Source organism: Drosophila mojavensis, unplaced genomic scaffold (genome assembly GCF_018153725.1).
Source record: "Drosophila mojavensis isolate 15081-1352.22 unplaced genomic scaffold, ASM1815372v1 contig_74, whole genome shotgun sequence".
NCBI classification, from domain to species: domain Eukaryota; kingdom Metazoa; phylum Arthropoda; class Insecta; order Diptera; family Drosophilidae; genus Drosophila; species Drosophila mojavensis.
In genome coordinates, this window is record NW_025318899.1 from 14,987,838 (window position 1) to 15,012,685 (window position 24,848).

Genomic DNA, 24,848 nt, shown 5'->3' on the forward strand with positions numbered 1-24,848 from the left:
TCTAGCACTCCTCCTCGCCCAATTGGCATATTGATGAGTTCAGCTGCAGCCAATTTATTTTAATTAGTTGGTATATTTTGAGCGTAGTTTTGTCTACAAAAAAGTACCGAATACGCTGAAGCGCTTAAAGCCAACATTGAAAATGAAAACAAGAGTGTGAACAGCAAAGAGCTACCCTGTAAATGAGAATGGGTGGGACTGATTCACATATTTTAAATGAATAATCTAGCAAAAATGATTTCTCAAGAGATATATTTCTCTATATTATAGGGTATTCATATTGCAGCTGATTGGATTAGTTCAGACTTCAATTTCCCCCATCGTCATTTGAGCAGCGGTGAGAACGAACTAATATCCGTACACACATATGTGTTGTATAAATTTGTGGATCTTGTTGATTTTGTATGTGATTAATTATAGCTGCCTTCTGTCGTTGTTGTTGTTGTTGCTATTGTTGTTGCTTGTTTCTTGTTAACCTTAAGTCAAACAAAAATAGCAAGTAGAATTTTTTAATATATCACGGGCAGCGATGATGCAATGTGTAGATACATATATCAAAAAAATATTTACAAAAAAAAAAAAAAAAAAACTTATACAAAATTCAAGCTCATTATCATATGAAATTATTAAAAGTAATTCACTTAAAAAATATGTGAAATAAAACAACAACGGCCAATAAACTAAAATTAAATTACAGGCACGTTTACTCCAGTTTCAGCGCAGCTACTCGCCGCGCCGAGCAGAGCCGAGCTGAGCTGAGCTAAGTGCCATTAACAAGGCTTCGCCAGCTTCGCTTTTAGCCAAATAAGCGCAACTCAAAAAGCTGAAAAATTATGATAATTGCCCAACTTGACCTTGGCAGCATGTACAACAACTGCTGCCACAAATGCTGCTCGTAATACCAAATGCGCTGCATGGCAAAAACAAAAGCAAAAGCAAAAACAAAAAAAAAACAGAAAAAAGAATCACAAACCAAAACAAAATTTTGCACATCCACAAGACTTTGCCGTGGGCTGCGGGGGCGCGCTGTGTAGGGGGCTGGGTCTTTGGTCTTTGGGGGTAGGGGGCGAGGCCCCATAAAAGTCAGCCATGTGCTCGTCTCGCATTGTTTGCATGCAATTATAAAAAAGCGCAAGAGCAAGAGCAAACGCAAAAAAAAAAAAAAAACACACACAAGCAAACAAAATTTAATTAAAATGAAATCATGCACAAAGCAATTGCCTCGCTTTGTTCATTGTGCGCAAAATGCTTAAAACAAATTGTTCTAGTTTTTGTCTATCTTTTTTTCATCATTTTTTGTTTATTATTATTATATACATATATTTTTTAAATATTTGCTTCTTTTTTTCATACAATTTTTTATTCATGACTCGTCGACACTGAAGACGGCCGCGTGTTGGTGTTGCTGTTGCTGTTGTTGTTGTTGTTGTTGTTGTTGTTGTTGCTGCTGCTGCCTTGTGGCATTAATGCGAAAACAAAAGCAAAAACTTTGCTCAGATTATAATGCACGATTTGCGTAAAACTAGGCTGTTGCGACTGTGAACAGTTCACAGATCACAGTTCACAGTTCACAAAGTTAGAGAGAGAGAGATAGAGAGATAGAGAATGAATTGGCAACTCCTTCACTTCATTCTATATATTCTCTCATAATTTTCCAAAATATCTGAAATTACAATTGCTGCACTATATAATATTTTGCTCAGTGTATACGCATTTTCAACTTTACAGTTCACAGAGAGTGAAAGAGAGAGAGAATGCAAAAGGAACTGACAATTCCTTCACTTCACTCCAGTTATTCTCTCATAATTTTCATAAATAACTGAAATTGCCATTGCTGCTCTACATAATATTTCGCTCAGTGTATATTCATTGATTTCAACTTTCCCAAATCAGAGATTTGCGCGATTTGTTCAAGCACACTATAGCATGGTTAGAAAACTAGTTGGAGCAGCTTGGCGGCAGCTGTGCTCGGGCAGCTGTGGCATCTTCCACAGAGCTGATGAGTCATGTTTGTAATGCGAACTCGTTTATATCAACGGAGATGCGTTCGCTGCTCGGCGTCTATGTAAACTTGATGCTTCCCCTCCCAAAAAATTGTCAAAATTGTTATATGGCGTGTTGTGCCTGGTCTGCTTTGGCTGGCTTTGCTTTCTTTTTGCCGCGCTACAAATACAAATACGAATACTTGAGGCCTTTAGTCAGCTGCACACGCATCGCACATCGCACATCGCACATTTCGCATTTCGTACGCGGATCTGCGACCTCTCCCAGAACGAGCTTAGTCACGGTCTGGCCTGGCCAGCGGCGCGCCGAGCAATTTGTCAAATGCGCATCGCTCTCTGTCTGCAGCACACGAAAATAATAAAAGAACAATTTTTACACATTTTCATGGCCCTTAACGCAACGAGACAACTTGGCCCTCGGGGAGTGATCAATCATAGGCGAGTCTCTGTAAAAACTCGACTGGGGACTAGAAATGATTATTTGCTATACTTCGATTCTTCAATTACAAATGAAAACCAATCTCAAATCATTTGTTTTCCCTCTCACTCTCTCTCCCTCTCCCTCTCTTGATTGTTTGCAATTTTTAATGTCGAGAAGTTGGGCTCATTTAGTTTTGATCCTGCTTCCTGCTTGAGCTGGCGCATTCATCATTCTGTAGTAGTTGCTGTCAAGTTTGTCGCTTAAGTCTTTCGTTTGATTTGTACTTAGCTAATTGCTGCCGCTCGCAGTCAAGACGCTGTCTAAACTACATAAACTAAAACACTATAATTATGAACTGTGATGATGAAAAGCAAAGTTTTTAATATTTATCGCAGTTGTTGTTGTTGCTGGCGCTGCTGCTGTTGCTGGCGCTGCTGCTGTTGCTGCTGTGACTTGAAGCATCATCGTTGCTGTCTCGGTCGCTCGCTGTAAGCTCTTCAAGCTGTCAAGCAGGAAATGTTTAGATTTATAATGTACTCATGTGTTGTTGTTGTTCTTTTTGCTGTTGTTGTTGTTGTACAACTGCATTCCCCCATGCTCATTCCCAGAGCTCAGTCCCAGCCCCACCACACCTCTCCCTCTCTCTCTCTCCCTCTCTCTCTCAGCAACTGGCTAGCTTAGCCAGCATCTTTGTCATTATAATTAATTTGTAACTATTTTTATGAGCTCATGTGAAATTTAAATGCACTTGCACCGTTCGCCTTCTTGTCCAGAATGAGGCAAGCGCAACGGCCAAGTGTCAAGTGCTTGTGCAATTTCCGCTTAAAATTTGTGACCATTCGCCAAACGGCTCAAATTATGCTGAAAAATTGACGGAATACGGAAAAAGACAGCGTCTAATTTTCAATAGAATACGAGTGCACACACACGCACACATACAGACATGACTTACAAAGACAAATTTGCAAAACAATTTTCAAGCCAGAGAATCAACAACGTGTGGGTCTCTGAGCGAATGCACTCTGCTGCTGTGAAGTACTTTTGGCTATAGACAGGATTTGTTCAGAGTGAGAGGGAGAGAGAGAGAGAGAGAGAGAGCTTTGCTGAATGGTAAGCTGTAAACCTAATCATATATTATAGTTGTAGAGTATTAGATATTCGTTATGCGGCGTCGCTTCTTCAGTTTCTTGTTATGCAAATGCGTGCAAAATGTGCGAGCTTTTCCTTAGACTTTTAAGCATTGCTGTAGTTGTCGTTGTTGCTGTTGTTGCTGCTGCTGTTGCTGTTGCTGTTGGTGGTGGTGTGGTGCAACCACTTGGCTGTTGGCTTGGAGCCACACGTTCGCCAAGCTCTGTGGCATTTGTTACAATTTTAAATGTTAGCTTAGGCAAAACGAGACAGGCAAAACCTGTGCCAATTGTTGCTACAAGTGTTTGGCTTGACATTTGAGCGCGTGTGCGAGCTACACTAAATATATTGGACCGACCATTGACAGGCCTGTCGCAGTCACCTGGCGCCCCCAGGTGAAAAGTCTGCGAAACCTAACTGCACACACGACCAGCGAGAAAACGAGAAGAAAAACAACAAACAAGAAAAGGGCAACACAACTTGGCCAACAAATTAGTAAACGCTTTAGAAATTGCATTTAAAGTTGCTGCCGCTGCCGCGGCTGCTGCTGCTGCTGCATGTAGATGTTGTTGTTGTTGTTGCTGCTGTGACTTTGAATGGCCGGCCATGAATTGGCATAAAATCGTTGTGGCTGCGGAGCTGCTGCCTGTTGATTCAATGAGCATTTAGCTGCACTAGATGCCAATGACTTGACACATGCGAATCAAAAGGGGCTAAAACTCAACTCGACTCGACTCGACGCTCAGCACGTCAAGAGACGCGCTTGCCAGACAAACTGATAGACAGTCAGACGAATAGGCAGACAGCTGGGGCTAAATGCAGCAGCAGCAGCAGCAGCGGCAGCAGCGGCAGCGGCAGCGGGGGGGCCTCAACTGTGTTGGGAGCGTTTCTCATGATTTGTGTGCAATCGCATTTTGTATAATTTTGTTGTTGTTGTGATTTTCGTTTTATTTCTATTTCCATTTTTTCTTATTTTTTTTTTCGTGCTGCAGTTGACGGTCCGACAAAAGACAAACGACAGTCGAGTGATGTGAAGTGTCTGCCGCAAATGCGACACGAGGAAACTAATTGTTGACTACTGCAGTTAGTTTTTCTAGCTTCATGCACGTTCGCATTGAATGGGGTCTGACAAAGAACTTGAATTTGGCTTGGATCGATTCAGAGCTGTTAGCTGGGTATCCGGCAGCTGGGCCAAGTGCTTTGCTTTCCAACGTGTGGCAGCTAAAGTTAGTTGTACTTCAGCTAAGTGAAAACAAATATTTTCAGGCTGATGAGCATTACGATAGTGTGACGAATGACTTAGGCAACAAACTTGATCGGTTTCATATGGAATTCAGATTCTTCGCCTCGACATTCCAGCTCAGCGCCTGCTGCTAAATTAGACAAAACTATGTGGCAGCGAAAACAAAAGACTTGGGCAACAAACTTGCCACCTTTTCATAAATCAACACAACAAATTCTCAAATGCAGCGGCAGCAGCCGAGTTGTTGGTGAAATGGTTCCCATAGCGCCTGCAAAGGCACATAGTTGCACAAATTGCTCGTTTTCCGAAAACAACAGAAAACTAACAACAGCAGCAGCAACAACAACAACAACAACCATAACAAGTACAAGCTTGTGCACTGCTCTTATTTAATTGACTTTTGACTCCCGAAATCAGGCGATGGCTGCAGAGAGCGAGAGAGAGAAAAAAAAAAAAAAAAGTTGCAGAAAAGTAGCTGGTAACAGTAGCTGACTGCAATGGGCGGCCCAGGTGGCCCAGGTGGCGAGAGGTGGGCAGAAGCCAAAAACAAAAAAGAGCAAGAGGAAAACAAAAAAGCTCTCGCACAGATAACAACGAGACAACAAACAAATAAATCGCATGCAACACACACCGAAAAGACACCAAGAAGCTCAGGCTGCAACAAAAAGCCAAAACAAATAAACAAACAAAGACAACGACAACAGCAACAGCAACAACAACTACAACGACGACGACAACGTCGCTGGGGTCGCCCAGGCTGGGCAGCAGCAGCAGCAGCAATAACGACTGAAAAAAAAAAAAAATAAGAGAAGCACTCGCTGCACTGTGCAAGTGCAAATAAAAGAGACGCGGACACATTTACTTATCGCGCCTCTTTAAGGCTGCAGCAGCAACAGCAACAGCAACAACAACTACAAGAAACGGTGGCAACACAGCCAACAAAACACATGCAAAACGGCTTGCAGCAGCTACGTCAACAGCGACGGCAACTGCGACGGCGACGACACTAGTTGACCAACTTCTGCTGCCGCTCGCTGCTTCTAATGATCCAATTCCCACGAGCCGGCGACGCTGCTGCTGCTGCTGCTGCTGACACTGACTGCAACAGCAATAGCAATAGCAACTGCTATAGAGGCTGAGGCTGAGGCTAAAGCAAAGCAGATGACAACAACAGCAACAGCAACAACGATGCTCGCCCCATGCAAAAAGTAGAAGGTGGAGGTTGCTGCCTCTGCTGCTGCTGCTGCTGCTGGCATCGCCTGTTTAAACAACTTTCAAAGTTAATAGTCTGCGCCACGGCGAGACAACGTTGGCCAGATCCCCAACACACACACACATACACACAGCAAGAGTAAAGGCAGCAAAAACCCGGCAATATCAAACAACCCAGCAGGAGTTACAGTTTGCAGCGACTCTCGCTCTCTGCCTCTGCCGCTGGCTCTGGCTCTGCCTCACTTCATGAATCATTTCTCGCACAGCATAGAAAGCTGCCTCCTGGCCCTGCCCTGTCTCGCCCCTACTCCATGCCATCTTGTCCTGGTGTAAATTTGCTGCAACTGCTGCTGCTGCTGCTGCTGCTGCGGCTGCAACTGTTGCTGCTGCTGTTATTAAGTATTTTCGCCAGGCCATCCATGGCCTCTCCAATGGGGCCACACAGCGCACCGATTTACGTATACGTAATGCGACTAATTAAAACTGAATTTGAGTTTTTGGTTTGAGCTTTTTTTTTTTTTGCTCTTTTTGCTTTTGTTTCGGGCGGCGTGGGAACATGCAAAAATATTTGGAGTTTCCAGTTTGATTGATATTGTAAATAAATAAATAATTAAATGCTAATCAGAAAGCAATGCAGAGCAAGGCATGGGAATCGAATGGGATTTAAAAAAAAATTGGTAAGAAATATATAATAGATACGAGTGCCTTAGCTGGGAATGATTGAAAGCCCTGTAGCAGGTAGGCTTTGAGTTGGCTGGTGATATTCCAGCTTGTGGAGTAGCAGGAGTGGGAGCAGGAGGGAATAGCTTGAAAAGTAGCTGCTCAACTGGATGAAGAAAATATAAACTGTATGGAGTAGCCCAAGAATAGTTCTACCTATCTCATATATTTGTAATTTCTAATCTAAATGGGATCTGATTTTACATAAAATATGTTAATATTATATATTGATATATATTTATATTCTATATATTTTTTAAAATATTCTGAACATATCATCATTATATATTTTCACATTTAATAAGTATTTAATTAAACCCAATATTTCCCCCTCTATTACAGACAATTTTTCGCATGTTAATTAAAATGGGATTAGGCGAACGCATGGAGCTGGGGCGTGGGAAGAGGCGAACAGATCTTGGCAAATGATGCAATGATATCAATGGAACGCGACTTGGAATTATTTGCAAAGACTTTTGTCTTTAATGTTGATTTTCGACAAGCCGGGCCGAAGGCCAGAGCCAATGCTACACAATGCTCATCCCTGGGCTCGGCTACACGTGTGCCGCAATAAAAACAAATGAAACGAGACAAATACAAAATAGTAATAATAATAATAATAATAATATAAATAAATAAAAAAGCAACAACGGCAACAAAAATAGTAATCATAACAAAAGCAAAACTCTCAATGCGATTTACAAATAACAATGGGCACAATTTGCTCGGCTCATTGCTCAGCTCTAATGTAAGCGGACATCTGTTGATGCTGCTGCTATATAGTTAAATGAGTCGAGATCTGTGTGTATATAGATAGATAGCTACACGGATAGCTAAATAGTTGTCTGTATGCAATTTATATAAATTTAATTCAATTTGCTGCGCTAAATCGCTTGCGAGTCGTGCAGAGGTCGTCGCATTTGGATTCTCAATTTAAGTATTTTCCATAAACATGGCCAGCTGGCTGGTTGGCTGGCTGGCCAATTAATTGAATGCTTTGTGGTTGTAGCTGGTAACCACAATTCTAACAATTTGGCAGCTCATTACCAAAACCCCACCAGCAGCACCACAATCGTTCAGCTGACTTTAATAAACGGCGCACAACCTTGACCTTAAGGCTAGCATTTGCAGCTGCACCATTATTATCATTATTATGGATTACAGACTCAAATTATAACATTTATGTTACGCTTCTTTGAAGAAAGCTCCCTCGCCTCCCTCCTGCCCCATCTGTGTGTGGAAGAAAACAGGCGCCAACCGTTGGCAGTCGGCAGTCCACGTAATAAAGTGGCAGAGCAACCACTCGGAACACATTGGCGTCTGTGGCAAGTGTTGAACTTGAAATCGAAAGCTGAAGCAAAAGCAAAAGCAAAACCGGAGGCAAAGGCAATGGGCGAAGATAACAACAAGAGAATTACGATACTTAAATATTGAGCCGAGCGAAGCAAACGACGAACTTCAAGTGCTCTAACTGAATGATAGATGTGCTATATAGAGAGACAGATTAAATGGTGTAAAGTGGGTTAGAGAATTGGTAAATCAATTCTCTATTAGTACACAGAAAATAATATTGATAGGCTATGGTATTGACAGGACTGTAGATATGATAGGAATTGTAGTTGAATGGAAATTTAATTGAATTTGAGCATTAGAGATACGATCATATCAACAATAGTATTCAATTTAAATAATATCATGATTTGTAAATTATCTTAGGTGCATATATTAGTAGCATTACCATTAGAACTATCAGAATCATTCGTGTTCTTTTTCATTAGTATATGCTCAATCTATAGCTATATCATTATAATTTGTATTAAAATCAGATTTATTATTATCATTATATTATTGCTAAAAAACATATTCGCATTAGCATTATCAACACTACATTAGAATTGGTATTGTCATACCAATGAGACCAGTATAATAAGCATTATCATATTCATTAGCCAAATCATTAGCTGCATAATTATAATTGGTATTATTTGATTAGATATACATTTTTAAGGCATCATCATTTGTATTAGTATTCGCATTAGCATTAGTATTAACATTAGCATTTGCATTAGCATTTGCATTAGCATCAGTATCTGTATTAGCATTAGCATTATCATTATCATTAAATTCCCATTGACATGAGCATTATTAATATAACAATACCAACACGCCTATCATCATCATTACCAGTATCTTATGCATTATCATTATCATTTTCATTAGCATTAACATTATCATTACCATTAGTATTTTTCTTAGTCGCATTTCTTGCTTTATCACACTCTTTAGCAATAGCTATTAAAAGTGTCATTATCATTAGCATTAGCATTAGTATCATACCAGGAGTAACAACAACAACTTCGCTTCGATTAAGATTTGTGCTTCCCATTCGATCGTTCCACATGCCGCCTATGTTCGTCTATGCCCCACCCATTCGTATGCACCACAAAGGCCACGCGTTTGCTTTCAACTAGGCGCATATAAAAAGGTGTTTACTATCGAAGCATGGCATGCCCCTACTTGCCAAGCTCCACTGCCACTCCCACCGCGGCACCGTCCGCCCACCTCTTCTTATCTATGCGAGCCACGCGCTAATTTGAAAATAATGCGCTCAATCATTTTCACATTTCAGCTGCTGCGGCTGCTTTTCATAAGTACATATAAAAAGCGGGCGAAGGCAGTAGAAGACGAAGGAGGAGAAGACGAAGAAAAGCAAAAGTCAAGCTTGAGAGTTGGCTGCGTTTTGCTGCGGCTGCCCTCTTGGAGTGTGGAGAGGCGAGGCGACGCAGCTGATTGTCTGTATAATTACATAATATTGCATAATTTGCAAAGTACTTTGGCTTTGGGATTTATGCTCTGTTAGCTACAGTCGAGTCGAGATTCAAGTATTGGAGGGCGGCAGGCGCTGGGCGGGGGCAGGAGGAGGGCGTAGAGCAGTCAGCACAATGCTGCCTCATTATCGTTTTGCTGACCGGGTCGGCGTTTGGTCTTCTTCGTTTTTTTTGTTGCTTTTGTTGTATCTGTTGGCTCGCTTCGTTCCGTTTCGTCTCATCTCGTCCCGTCCCCGCTCGTCTCGCCTTGTCTCGCCTCGTCTCGTCTCGTTTCGTTTCGTTTCGTTTCGTTTTCGTTTTCAGTATCAGTGCACAATGTGGTACTTAAATAATAGAAGTTTAATAGCGTTTTGTTTTCGGTACTTTGTCGGTACTTTGCTTTGCCTGCAAGTTGTTGTTGTTGTTGTAGTTTTTTCTTTTCATTTGACTTTTGGTTTAGTTGTTGTTGTTGTTGTTTTTGTGAACTACTAATGCATTCAGCTGTGTAGGATTTTGTCAAGGTTAGCGAGTTGTTGCGGCGGGCGGATATAATGACTTCTCTGATGCATGTTTGCTGCCAGCATCTCCAAAGCAAAGACAGAGAGAGAGAGAGAGAGAGAGAGAGTGAGGGAGGGAGACGGCGGCGCAGAGGAAGTGCGCTGTTTTGAAAACTGGTGTAATTGTTCTTAAGTTCGTTCAAGTTCGTTGCCTGAGTCATTTGTGCAACATTTGTGTGTTGCAGCAACGACTTTCAGTTCGCTAATTTCGCGCATAAATCATGAAAGCAAATCGCCAGCCGCATTCGCCATGTAACTGATTACACACACGCTGCAACACGACCAGCACGGCCCACCAAATCAAAGAGAGTTGTTGTTTGCCAAAAGGCACAAACAAAATCTCCAAATGATGCCTGCCACAGGATGAGAGGCTGCATTTTGGGGGCGCCTGAAATGTATCTGCAAATAAATGAAGTTGTCTGTCGACTCGGCTCTGACTCTGAGTTTGAGTGGAGTCTGAGTCGGAGTCGGAGTCGGAGTCTGAGCTAGTGAAGTCATCAAGCCGCAGCTGGCAGGCTTGCTGGCTTTAGGATTGATCATTGATCTTTTGGCACTCGCCGGGCACATGTGCCGGTGCTGGCTGTTGTCTGGGCTGCCTTTGCGAAATTATAAATAGTGCAAATGCGTGCAGTGCATCATCATCATTAGTTTTTGGCCAGGCCAATAGACTTGTCTAGCCCAAACGACGCTGGAATGGGAATGGGAATGGGAGTGGGGCGAGGCTGGGCTGGGCTGGGCAGCAAACTTTGCCAGCTGCCCTAAAAACCATGGCCATGGCCATGGCCAATTATGTAACACAAATCATCAGCTGCAGCTGTCTGTCCGTCTGTTCGTCTGTCCTTTTTGTCCATTTGCTAAATTGAATCAATTTGTTTTCTCTGTTTCGTTACTTAATTACCAAGTGCGCTATGCTGGCGAATGGCAAAAAGGAAAACTAAATACGTATAAGCGAAAATGTTAGCATATCAAGTTCGTGTCCTAAGTCTTTCGTTTTGTTGCCAGCATTTTCTAATTGCAAGTTAATTTCTTGTGGCGAACATAAATTTAACATTCTAATTGAGTTATCAACCGCAACATGTACACCACACGAGCAAAAATTCCAACAAGGAGCAACCACAGCAACAGCAGCAACAACAGCAACAACAACGTCGAGCAGAGACGGAACAACTTTTACGTACGCTCGGACAGAGCTAACAGAAACTGGCTACGCATGTGAAAAATTGCAACCGGCTATGGCTACAACCGCGAAACCAACAAAAATTGCAAACAGCAACAACTCGAACAACAACAACAAAGCTGCTGCTGCTGCTGCTGCTGTTAGTTGCTGTAATTACATTTTGTCCATCTCTGTGAACGAATGTGTGTCTGTATAGGTGTATGTGTGTTGGGAGCGCGGCAAATGCTTTTTGGGCTTTTGCTAATTTGCTGGCTGTGCTTCTGTTTTTGCATTTTGGCCATGTTTAGCCATGGCTTTGGCTTATTTATTTTTAGGCATTTATAACTTTTTGTGTCTGCAAGAATTTTTCAACGTGCAAATATGTTGGCCGAGCAGCAGCAGTCGCCACCGCCGCCTCAGCAGCTCGTAATTAATTTACTTTGTGTGTTCGCAGCGGCCAACAAAATATGAAAAAATCCATTACGCAAATGTTTATGACCAAAATGGTCAGCGGTAGCAGCAGCAGCAGCAGCAGCAGCAGCATTAACTCGCAGCAAAACTGGCAGCAGCTCCATCCAATGCAAATAGAAAAGATGCCAAAGAGTTGGAGCTGCAAATGGAGTTGCAGATGCGTGCGGACGGAGTCGAAGTGCATTTGACTGTAAGCTGCAACGCTGCAACGCGCCAACAACTGCCACCAACTCAATTCCACAAGTCAAGTGGCACACACACACACACACATGCACACACACACATGCACACACACTCGCACAACTCAACATTGTAATGCGTTTCTCTGTTGCTGCCAATATGAATATTAGTTGATTTTCACCAGCTGCCCAAGTTCGTTGCCTGAGTCTTTTGTTTGCTTGCCTAGCCAGTCGGGGCGTGGCACACACACATACACATTTACGTTTGATTAGCAACAAAAATCGGACTCACAAAGACAATACTAGAAGCTGCTTAAGCCAACAAAGTTGTGCAGCTGCAATTAAGATGATGCTCAAGATACTTAAGACGGATTTGGTTTTAGGTTCATGAAATGACGACAGCAGAAGCCACAGCGATAACTAGCTAAATCACATATTATGGCAAGAATATGGGCAGATGTGGGGATGCTGCTGCAACGTGGGTATATCTGAATAGTAACAACGGACTTGCCTTTAAGGAAGTGCTAGAGTTGATGTAAAATAAAACACTGGCTGTCTTAGCTTGGTGTGTTATATACAATATAACATGAAAGATTATAACATAAAGATTGATTGTTTTTGTAGTATTATTATGTAATATATTATTATAATTTACTATACTTTAATTTAAAAAAAATATATTTATGATTTTAATATATTTATAATTTTTTCAATATTTTATTATATTTGCTTTTCATTTTATTTAATTTTTTTAATTTTGTTGGCACATTTAATGTTATGTTCATTTTTTTTTTTTTTAATATATTTATTGTTTATTTTATTTATATTCTATATATATTTTTTCTATTATTTTAATTATATAAGGGTTAAAATAATGTAGTCATTATAATTTACAATAAAAAATATTTTTTTTATTTATTTATTTATTTTTCTTTCAATATTTATATTTACTAAAATTATTTTATTCCATTTGTGTGTGTGTTTTTTTTTTTAATTTATTAAAAAAGCTTTTCTCTTATTTTATTTGATTTATGTATATGTTCTAATACCAAATTAATTAATATTAATAAATATTTGAAAAAGAATTTCATTAGAATTTATTGTTTATACTTTAATTTATTTTAATTGCTGTTAATTTATTATTATTTTTTGAGATATATTATAATATTTTTTGAATTATTATTTTTAATATATTTTTTAATATATGATAAATAAATATTTTACCTATATTCTGATTAATTAACCAGCTAATAGACTTTACGGAAATTCATTTCTCAATCATTATTATATGATATAAATTGCCCAACTGCTCCTTTAGCTTTTGCTAATCCGCGAATATACGAATTCCGATTGCCTAGTCAGAAGTGAGTTTATAGCACAAATTATAGGCAAAGCAGTAATTCATTTATCTCCGCCCATTTGTCTCATATATCATAAGCTCCATTTTGATTTAATTGTTCGGACAGATTGTTGGATGCTGTGCGAGCGGGGCGATGGCCGAGCTGTTCGCGTTCTTGTTGTTGGGTCCGTTTAAATCAAACATTTAGTTTATTGTCTCACATTTCAGCTAATTAACACTACGACGGGTGCCGCCTCTTGGGGCCAACCTCGTTTCTAGGGGCCGCCGACTGTTTTTCGAGTATACGAAAATCGGCTTAAGATCGTAAAAAACGCACTTAAATAAAATTTAATATTCAAATATTGACATTTAGTGCCATGTTAGCAACAACTTACGTGCCGTTTCTATCCCCCATTCGAGACATTTTCTCTCTCTCTCTCTCTCGCTCTCTCTCCCTCTTTCTCTCCCTCTATCTCTCTTTTATAGAAATCTATTTAAAATACGCAGTTTTTGGCATTCGAGACGCTTAATAATATTAACTAATTGATCTGCATTAATTTAAGTTGACATGAAGTCTAAAAGAGGGAGATAAAAAAAAATAAAAATATGAAACAGGTGAAGCGAACTCAGCTGCCGTTTATGAAGATCGAACAGCATTGAAGCGCGCGTATGTGTGTGTGTGCATGTGTGTAGTTTGTATTATGATTATTATATTTATATGATGTTTTTTTTTTTTTTTCTAAAAATTATGACATCATTTAAATATTTTCGCCTCAAGTTGTTGTATAAACTGGTTTAGGCCAGAGTTTTTTTTTTTTTTTTTCGTTTACTGTGTATGTTTTTATTTGTATTTCATATGATTTTATTATGAATTTTTCCTCTCCCCACCATAAATGTTGGGTAATTATGCACGGACTGCCAAAAGCTCATAACTCAAACAAATTTCTGCGCCCAATTGCGTGATGTGAGACGCGAGATGCGCGATGCGGAAGCTCTTTTGTTTTTGCTTTCGATTTGGATATCGATTTGTATATCGATTTGCATTTACATTGGGCCTTGCCTTGTCTTATCAATGATATCGAGTGAAACGCTGAAAATATATTTTTCGACATTTTATCTGTTATCAGAGGCACGTGAAAAATATCAAAAATTTAAGTTCGCCTTTGATTTGTTTTGTGGGCTATGGAGCTCGTAAAAATCTTTTATCTGATTTTATATGAGTTTTGGTTAGTCTTTGAGCTCGTTAAAAATACGCTAACAAAGGCGAGCGCTCGACTTTAACAAGGAGTTCGTAGCACTTGCCTACAAGTCTACAGAAAGAGAGCTGGAGCTCTAGCATTATTATTCAGGTATAGGGTATCTGATATTCGAACAACTTTGGGCTGCCCTGCTTATTTGTTTTTATCGTTTATTTTGGCGCTCTGCATTTATCATGCGCTGCCTTTGTGTTAAAATATGCGACGTTTTACGGCCGAGCTTACAGGTAGACGCAGGTAAGCAGACTTGCTATAAAGTCAGCATAAATTATATGGAAATTTCGCAGCTTGACTTACCGCATACGGATTATCCTGATTCATCATGGTAGCTGCTAATGCGCTCAGCCTGTGCGCTCAGGACGTGTCTGTGTGTGTGTGCTGCGAGAGAGACAAACAAAGAGAAAGAGAGAGAGGGAGAGATAAATAAATAAATTTCAATGATAAGCGAAGGCTGTAGCTGTTGCCATTTGGCATATAGTCGAGCTTAAACTAATAAACATAATTTCAATATTTATTGCAATACAGAATGCAAATGCTGCTGCACCCATAAAGTCGCAATTAATGCCGCTCGTTTGCCTTAAAGACGCTGCTCCGGATTGTGTGGCGCAGGCGAGTGTGAATCAGAGCATCGGGGAGTCGGTCAGTTGGCCTTGTCTGGGCCTGGCGCTGGTCCTGCACTGATCTCTGGCCAACACCTGATGGGGCCAACAGGTGTTGCAGCATTTCCATTTAATATGTGCACAAATTAACACCTTTGTACTAAATACTTTCACACTTTGCCTAGCTCTGCTGCAATAGGAAACGCCAATTGTTGTCTTCCGGCTTGCCTTGCCAAGGATGCAGCAGCTACAGCGACAGCAGATGCAACAGTTGCAACTGCTTAGCAACTGGCAATAACGACCTTGATGTGTTAATTTGTCGTGCAGCAGCCAGTCTAAACACCTGGCCAACAATCGATTTGCTGTGCTTCAACTAGAAGCTAGTAGTCAAACAAAAGACTTAGGCAACGAACTTTTTTTGGCACAGCTCTAAAAATCATCAATGTGAAGCTGTTGGCAATTGATTGTGCTAAGGGCTACCCTGTAATGCTATTGACCTGATCTGACAAACCTTGCTGGAAATTTGCGTAAATGCGAATGACTTAGGTAACGAACTTTTGGGCTTCAAATTATCATCAGAGAAAAATCATTAAAAGTGAAAATGATTCTTTTTTAATACACTGTATGTTAATCGGTAATATTTTTGCGGGATTGATATGTTAAAGTTAGATAAATAGCTGCTAGCCAAGCTGATGACTTCGATAACAAACTTGGGTTCATATAGGTAACATTCTAGATAAACGGAAGTCTTTCTAGTAAAACCTTATAAATCTGTATTGCAATTTGCGTAGGTAACTTAGAGCTTAGATAATAAAAGTTTGGCTAAAATCGAATGAGAGTCTATGGAGAGCATTATCGTAACCTCAAGTATCATTATGTTAAAGTTTATACATAATTTCCTATTGAGTATTTTTCTACTAACAGCAAAACTTCCATAACCCAGTCTGAGTCTTCCATTCTTCAGCAGGACTCTCTAAAAAGTATGCTATTTTCTGTAGGATTGCATTGTAAGTGTGATCTGCTCCTTTATATATAACTCTACCCATATATGAATATTTTATATATATAATATTTCCCAACCATTTGCTGTCGATTATCTAAGCAAAAGCTTATACAACACATATACCCACTCGACACAGCAATTGCAGAGCATGTTAAGTGCACACTTTGTGGAACATAAGATACCGAAAAATCATCACGCTTGTAATGACAGTGGGGCAATTGTCAATATTTGCGGCACATGCAAAAGCAACATGCGGCATCGCAGTCATCGACGACTGGCAAAATTCTTTGATTGCAATTCTAGGCTAGTCGAGAGACAGTTCCAAGTTTTGTGTAACAAATTCAAGCAAATAAAGCTTTACACGCTGTTTACACTATAGAGCAAACATGAGTTGCAGTACACTGCAAGAAAACATAGACTGAATATGAGAGCTTACCTATTGGCAAATAAAGAAACTATATGCAAATAATAAATTTACCAAGATATTTTTATAGATCCAATAAAAAACGAGATCACAGCTGAGCTGTTAATTGATAGCTGAGATGAGCTATAAGAGAAGTTTTCAGAAATCTATTTAAAAAAGATAAAATAAGCAAATGTAAACAATATTTTGCTATATATATAAATTTGTAAATTCCATAAAATTATTCCAATTCGATTCAGCTCATATATTCAAGTACATTTAGCTCTAGTTTCGCTCAGTGTATGTGCTTTGGCTTACATTGATTCTGTTATATAGTCGTAAAGTTTATTTGCCTGCCCTTGTCGATTTCAGTTCTTGTTGTTGTTGTTGCTGTTGCTGTTGTTGGTTTGTTGTTGCTTTTATGGGCATACTAAAAAGTGCACTGTCCAACAAAACGGAAAACTTTCTCACCAACTCGGCCCGTTTGGGCCCCTCAATCGTCAGTCAATTTTGTATGCTTTATCTCAGCTCGCCATCTTCCTCCGCTTGCGTCTGTCTTTTGTCTTTGTCGACTTTTGGTTGTTTTCTGAATATCTGAATTTGTGCGTTAATGAAATTCACATGTTTGAATTTTTATGCCATCTCGACTTTTATACGTATGATGAATGTGTCTCAGGTATGTTTCATTCGTATCGCAGCCGCATCCATTAAACTGCCAATCAAAAGTCAACGCTCAGAACCTGGCCCGAACTCTTATGGTTATGTTAATAGCTGAGGCTGATAGCAGCTTTCAAAGACTTTTTCTCCACTCTTCTCATTCTTTTCTAGCAAATTATGAATGATCCACAGACTCAAGTTCTATTTAGCATCTCCATAAAAATAAAACAACAACGAAAAAAAAAAGAGATTCAGAAATTGTAGATAAAATCTCATACCTTATCAACGCCTTTGAACTGCCCGCAAAAGCCAAAAAAAAAAAAAAGCCAGAGAGTTGAAATTACTTTGTTTAATCCAAATTTGAATAGAGATTCCGTACGGCTTTCCGTCTCTCGATTTTTCACGTGTTTCAGTTACAAATTTTCATAGTGCACTGAGGCTGCAGTTTGTTATCTTTTTTGTTATATTTCCTATATTATTGTTGTTTGTTGTTGTTGCTGTTGCTGCTTTTTTTTGGTTCGAAAAATCATTTAAGTTTGTTTGTTATGTGTGCACATTGTAAACTCTCCTCGCTCGTTTATTTCTATTTTTATTTTAGTTTTATTATTACTATTTTTTTTTTCACCTTGCGCCAATAAAACGTCACTTGAGCGTACAGTATTTTAGCATTTGTTGTTGTTGTTGTTGTTGTTGTTGCTTGTCGTTGCTAAATTGCACTTGACTTTTAGAACTTTAGACGAGCGTGGAGCTCAGCAATATGTACATTGATATACATGCATTATATACCGTAGCTGAAACTCTATAAACGACACAAACACGCGCTCATTACGCTCCCTGTATTTACGAGTGTGTGCGAGTGTGTGTATATAACACACTCTCTGCACGAGTATGTGTGTGTGTTTATTCAATTTGCTGCCGTCTAATTTATATAGAACATAGTGAAAGATGAGTTTTAGTTGACTTGTTGTTCAGTTGACTCTCAAGATGCATTTGTTGTCGTGTTGTTGTTGTTGTTGTTGTTGTTTGACTTTAGGCCACACCTTTATGTGGTGAAAAGGCACTTGGACTTGAGTTGGGCAAATGGCGAACAAGCGCGCGCCTCTGTTTTCTTTTTTATGCCTCTCATGTGTGTGTGTGCGCGCGTGTGTGTATGTGTGTGTGAGAGAGGTGTGAAAAGTATAGCACTTGCGGCAATATAGCACTCTAGATTAACTTGTGAACTGTGAATTGAGTTGTTATTGGGTCACTTTGCATACTTTGGGCGGGGGATTGTATGCCGATAAACGATAGCCGATATACGATAGACGATATGCGAGAGTAATCGAAGTATCGATCGATGAACGCACGTTACAATTTGCAATCGTTTCTTTCTGGTGTTTCTGTAAAAAGCCGACGACGCAGCGTGCGAGCGTGCGACATGCGATTCGAGCGTGCGAGCAAGAAGCGCGAGCTATCACTAAAGACTGATGTTAAACAGTTCTGCAAAATGCTCTGGGTACGAAAATACCGAACACCGCACCTGGTAGCGGCTACGACAACGACAACGGCAAAGGCAACGGCAACGGCAACGACGGCTGCTGCTGCTGCTGTTGTTGCTGCTGCTGCGGAGGCCTCTGCAAAATGCTCACGAGCGCTGAGATGCTTTGCAATCAACGGCGCGAATACGAAGCGACAGCCCGGGCTTCGGCTTCGGCTACCATACGGCAGCAGCAACGACAGCGACAACGACAGCCACAACAACAACCACAATGAGAAGAAGCTACTGCTATAAACAAAAACTACAAACTGGTTGTCTCATCAAAAAACAAACAAAGCGAAGAAGAAGCAGCAGCCGACGCGCTCTCTAACGGTGCTGGGGCCCACGATAGAGAACATTTGAACAACCACTCAGAGAGCGATATACACATAGAGAGAGCGAGTGGGAGAGAGATTAGCGAGAGAGTGAGCAACTTTGAGCACTTTTAGCAGTTAACAGTGCGCTGTAAACGCTTAACATATATACACTCTGTCCGAAACTCACTCAATACAGCCGAGCACACAGCTCATGCGCGCACTCGCTCTCACTCCATTTTGTATTTGCTTCGTTAACAGCTGAGCAGCAGCAGCAGTGCGCTCTCGCTCTCTGCTCTCTCTGGCTGCGCAAGCGTTACGACATTTGATTGGCTCGATTAACACAATCGGAGCACCCGGTTATAAACCAGTATAACAGCGCACTCACACACGAGCACACTCGGGCGTGCATGCAGGCGAGACAGCACGATCGCTTGCCTGTTCGTTTTGTTCGGTCTATAAATATGAAGAGCAGCTGTCGGAGCGTTGGACAGAAAGAGTGCGCACTATATAGCGCCGCTTTGCTCGAGTGAACGCGAACTTATTTACTCATTTCATTGACCAATGCAGAGCAAAACACACGCACACACATACATACACTCAACATATATAGCAACGAGAGTGACGACTGATCGCCTCGGTGTGCGCGTGTATATGTGTGTGTAGCTCTTGCTGGCCAGCCAGCTGTCGCACGTGGGCGTGGTCTATTTATGCGGCACAACTGTTGCTATGTATCGATCGATACTTGTGTGTTGGCACCCCCTGCTCTCCCCACTCGCCCCCTCTGGCATAAGCTCCGCTTTTTGTGTGTGTTTTGTTTTTGCATGCGCACGAACTGGATTCAATTGCCGTTGGCTGGGGCAACACTCACGCGAGTTTGTTAGTTAGTTAGCTAGTTAGTTCGTTAGTCAGTTAGTTTGGGCCAACTTCCCCGCATTGCTAACGGTGTTAAATTGACATCGCATCGCACTGACCAACCGACCGCCCACCCGCCAGCCCGTCCGCCCTCGTCTGGCGCCAGCTCACGCCATCTTTTTAGCCATTTGCAGTTGTCAAGCTGTCATAGCACTGATCGTTAAATGCGTTATCTGTTGATAGCCATAAGACATTTTATGATATTAGTTGCATTGTGAGCAGCACTAGAAACACTCGAAGCACTTGAAGCACTCGAAGCACTTGTTCAGCCTAACCTGCCCCGACATGCCACATCGGCCAATCGCCACTCAAGTCTTGAATATAGCAGCAACTCGTTCATATTTATCGGCTATGCGGCTGTTTATGAAGACAATCAGCAAAAACCAGATTTTAATTTAGCCAAAGATATGTAATGAGAAAAGCTCATTTATAATTATCATAATATTTTATTGTTATCATTATTTTATAGCCTTGCCTTTTATCAACATTTGAATACATACAATGTATCAGTCAGTTCTTGAATTGACAGATTTTCCTTTGTTTTCTCCCATTTTCACATTCTGACAAAAGTCAAATTTCTTTCACATTTGCAGATGTTCTTGTTTCATTATGGGCGTGACGCCAGCAGCAGAGTCGACTACGCATCTACGCATCAGCATCCCATAATATTTCCACTAACTGAGCCGTGCTATACTCCACAGAAGTTAATCCAATTTGTTGAGTTTTACGATGTTGAAACAGTCGAAAACCCGCAACTCGTTATCATCTGTTTGTTGTCGAAACCCTTTGAGAAAGGGTCGCAATCCGGCATAGAAGTCAAATACGGGCGGGCTGCTCTCAAGGTAAACGCCCCGAAATCGAAACGGAAATCGAAACCGAGAACTGAGAACTGAGAATTGAGGACGCTCGCTCCGAGTGAGTTTTGGTCAGATGGAAAACGGGGTGTTTAAACCCATTACAAGGAGTCGCAGCGAGTTCTCTGTGATTTTCGGCGCTGCGGTTGCTCTTGCGGTTGCCCTGTGAGCTACCTTTTTTCAGTTCCTTTTTATTGACTGGCCAACACCCACACACCCACACACGCACACACACACTCGCACAATAGAGCATTCGCTTTGGTTGCCTTTGACAGAAATTTCATGCTTTAATTTCTCAAACAGTTTGTGGCATTTGCATACGGCATGTGTGTGTGTGTGTGTGTGTGCGTGTGTGAGTGTGCTGTGTGTGCCCTCATGTGCTGGCTAATCCATGCTGAGCAACAGATAATCCCTTGCAATTGTTTGCTTGATTTGTTTGTTATGGTGCTGCTGCCTCGGATGCTGCTGCTGCTGCTGCTGCAGTTTCTTCTGCAGAAATAGTCGCGCATCCTTTGGCACACAATTGCCACATACAATGGAACGTGCAACTGCGTCTTGCCGTTGGACTCGCCCCTTTTTGGTTACACTTTAATGCGTTCTAATGTATGTGACTTTTGCTCAGATCCTCACAAAACGCGCCTCAAACATTTTGCCGCCGCCCGTTGAAGTGACTTTGCGAAAATGTTCACTATATCTCTCTCTCTGTGTGAGTGTGTGTGTGTGTGTGTGCCCATTGTCCTGCATCAATCAGCAATCATCAATCATTTCGGCTGCTGCTCAATATAAATATTTCGGATGAAATTAGGTTAAAGGCTTACAGAAAAGAAAGAGATGTGGTGAGAGGGGAGAGAGAGAGAGAGCGAGGGGGGGGACTAAGGCATTTCGAGCTTGTGTCATGTTGCCAGAGAATAGTCGGCAAATGTTTGCTCTCAGCCAGCAGCATAACTGAGAGTGTATTCGTGTGTCTGTGTGTGTGTGCCCCTCTCTCACTGGGTGTGTGTGTGTGTGTGTGTGTGTGTGTGTGTATACAATAAATTAATTATAAATGCATTAATCACTGCCAAAAACTTTGACAAATACTGACATGAGCGTTCGTCGTTGATTTCGTCTCGTCTCGTCTCGTCTCATCTCGTTTCGATTTCGGTTTCGGTTCGTTTTCGGTTCGTTTTCGTTTTGTTTCGTTCTTTTTGCATTGGAGATGCGCGCGTGAAATGAAAACAAAAATTTAAAACACGTTTTCGCGCTTATTTCTGACTAATTTATGCGTTCGATTTGTTCGTTTGTCTGCCAACCAGAGCCAATCATTCACTTACACAGTTTACTCGTCTCAATTATACCCTGGAAATCGCGAATGCAAATGAGGGGGCGGCCGAGAAGTATATAAGCATATTTCTATAGACTTTTAACTATTGATGTATTTCTTATAGTGAATACTTAAAAATATGTATATAAAATATTATATACTGCCATATGCATATATCTTTTCCGTATTCACATACATTTCCACATCTACCTCTATATGTTTATATTCATTTTATTCATATTATTTCATTATCTTTACCTGCATATCCATGTCAATATCGTTATCCAAATCTATACATATATTCATATGTTTAATTATATCTATATTGAATAAAGTTTATTCACATCCATCTGCATATATTTTTATATCCATATCCGTATTTTTTTCTCTCTAAATTGCCTCTAATTTTGTTAATACATATTTTAAAATAAATTATTAAATAAACATGCAATCATATACTCCGATCCTAATCCCTAAAATATGGCTACACATATCCATAAGCATTTACGTATTTCTGATCAATATGCCCATCTATCTACATCCTTATTCTTATCCTTACCTTTATTCTTTTCTCTATGTATATCTCATTTCATATTCTCCTTTTTATTCGTGCTCCTCTCCTCATCTGTATATCCTTATCATATCTCTTATCATATGCTTATTCATAGTTATAGTTAATTAATTCATTATTTTACAGTATTTTTCATTATCTATTTATTCAATAAACTTTTTAATAAATTCATTTCTTCAATATCATTGTTTAATATGATTAATCGATAGATAATAATGTTGATCAATCAAATTATTTAGCACTTCTTTTCCATTCCTGCTTCTACAGGGTATCTCTGGCGTCTGCCCCACTCTACTAGTGCAAACATTTGCTGCTCGTTGTGCCAAAATGCCACAGGTTTCGGTTGCCGTTGTTGTAGTTGTAGTTGTTGCTGGTATTTATATATTTTTTTCCATTTCTGATTTTGATTGAAAGCCCCAGAAATTGATTTGCACCTTGCGGCATTTGGATGCTCTTTGGCATGTTTCACATTTGGCAGCTTTGTGCCGTATGCCATATGCCGTATGCAAATGAGATCGTTGATCTGTTTTGGTATCGATTGGTTTTTTCGAAAGACATCAGCGGGCAGAGCGTGCCACATAAAAACTCGAAACCAAATCATATTTGACCCTTAGGGGTCGCGCATGCCAATAATGAAAACCGAAACCGAAGCCGAAAACAGCAAAAACATACGAGATACAAATACAAAATAAAAATCAAATCAAATCCAAAAGACAGAAATGTTAATTTCCTGCATACACAAACAAATATTCAGATATATGCGATCTATGAAAAATGTGAACCACTTGGGACAAAAGTTGATTTTATTTAGTTTTTTTTTTTTTTGGTTTCATTTGGATGTGGCGGATTTCTTTTCTGTTTAAGTTTCGCTTTGTGAACAGAGATTTTCCAGTTTCCAGTTTCTAGTGGCGCGAATTTGAATTTAATCAAATTAATTTGTGTGTGTCAATGCGCTTGGACATTGATAAATTGATAGATCGGATTGAGTGTGGCCGAACAAATTGCTCCAAAAAGAGCGAAGACATTTACTAACAAATCTCCATTTGGCTATGACAAAACATTTAGATGCCCGAAAGCTTGGCTTATTCCACATTTTATGGCCACAACCGGTTCACATAATATTGAAAATTATTGTCTGGCCACAGAGTCTGCGCGGCTAGAACAGCTTCCGTGCACAGCCCCATCTGATGGGAGCCCATTTCCATTTCCATTTCCATCTCCATCTAAATTTTCATTTGGCTGACACAAAAGTTGCGCATTGTTGGGGCATATGGACCAAAATTGGGCGGTCATAAAACGAAAGAGACGCGCCTAAACACCAATTCAACAGTTGTTCAACACTCTTATTTTCTTCTCTTTCCAGCTCGAACTCTGTGGGAACCTTCACGCCGTTGACATCACACAACCGACTCCAACTCCAGCTCCAACTCCATCTCGGACTCGAACCGATTTCAATGCGTAATTGTAACGTCTTTGTGATTGTTATTAACACCTTAAGCTGGCAAATGGACCACGAAGCTGGCCCGAACAAAGCCCAAGCTCTGTGTGCTGCTCTCCTTATGCGCGACTCTATGGAATTTCGTGAATTTATGCATAATGGACGTACATTAAATCCATAACTAAACAAATGAACTTCACATTCGACATTCGAGCGAACGAAACGAGGCTGTGAAATAAGTCAAGTTTCGGTTCGGCTCAGTTCGGTTCACTTGTTGTTTTTAGTGGGTCATAAATGAAAAGACTTTTCACAGCTGATTGTGAGAAATGTGTGAGGGAGGGAGCGAGCGAGCGAGAGAGCGAGAGAGCCTGAATGCCATTGCTCTGTCTCGGGCCTGGTCCAATCCCACATTCTATCAGCTATATGGACTTATTCCCCAAATGCCAAATGTCCGCTTCGGGGCCTAATTGTGATCTATGCTATGGGCTGTTGCTGATACCCTGTAAACAGTAGATGAGCTCGACTGATAGTGGGTGGGGTATACTCTTGATCGCTGTAAATGAAAAGTTAGGGTATTGAAAGAAGGTAAGGCCAGCTATAGCAGCTCTTCTCTTAGCCTATTCATTTATTAGTTGTACATTTGATTTTACTTTACAGGGCATGTGTTAGTCTTGTCCTCTCACTCTTTCCACTTCATTATGAATTTTACGATGTGAGAAAGTCGCCGCGCCGCAATGGCAATAAAAGCCCAATGTTTGAGGACCTGGAGCTTCAAAATGGGGC

At 40.6% G+C, this 24,848-nt stretch overlaps 2 protein-coding genes across 2 annotated transcripts in view; one reads left to right on the top strand and one right to left on the bottom strand.

The window, feature by feature from the left end:
* The window catches only part of LOC6582585 (knirps-related protein), a 28,899-nt gene extending 10,167 nt beyond the window's left edge, over nucleotides 1-18,732 (bottom strand). The window contains exons 1-2 of the mRNA XM_002008249.4: nucleotides 17,433-18,732; nucleotides 14,790-14,870 (exon numbers count right to left, since the gene is read on the bottom strand). Coding sequence (XP_002008285.1) covers nucleotides 14,790-14,816 — 27 coding nt within the window. The 5' untranslated portion in view covers nucleotides 14,817-14,870; nucleotides 17,433-18,732. The remainder of the gene's footprint in view (nucleotides 1-14,789; nucleotides 14,871-17,432) is intronic.
* A 1,719-nt stretch (nucleotides 18,733-20,451) lies between these two features.
* On the top strand, nucleotides 20,452-24,608 carry LOC116804362. Its single transcript, XM_032731453.2, has 2 exons — nucleotides 20,452-20,741; nucleotides 23,991-24,608. The coding sequence occupies exons 1-2, from the start codon at nucleotides 20,493-20,495 to the stop codon at nucleotides 24,087-24,089; spliced, it is 348 nt and encodes a 115-aa protein (XP_032587344.1). The 5' UTR covers nucleotides 20,452-20,492; the 3' UTR covers nucleotides 24,090-24,608.
* Nucleotides 24,609-24,848: the final 240 nt, after the last annotated feature.

Coding starts and splice junctions, on each gene's coding strand:
- LOC116804362 (XM_032731453.2), top strand. CDS start 20,493: ATGTTCTTGTTTCATTATGGGCGTGACGCCAGCAGCAGAGTCGACTAC. Junction 20,742..23,990: donor ACGGGCGGGCTGCTCTCAAG/GTAAACGCCCCG, acceptor TTCTCTTTCCAG/CTCGAACTCTGTGGGAACCT.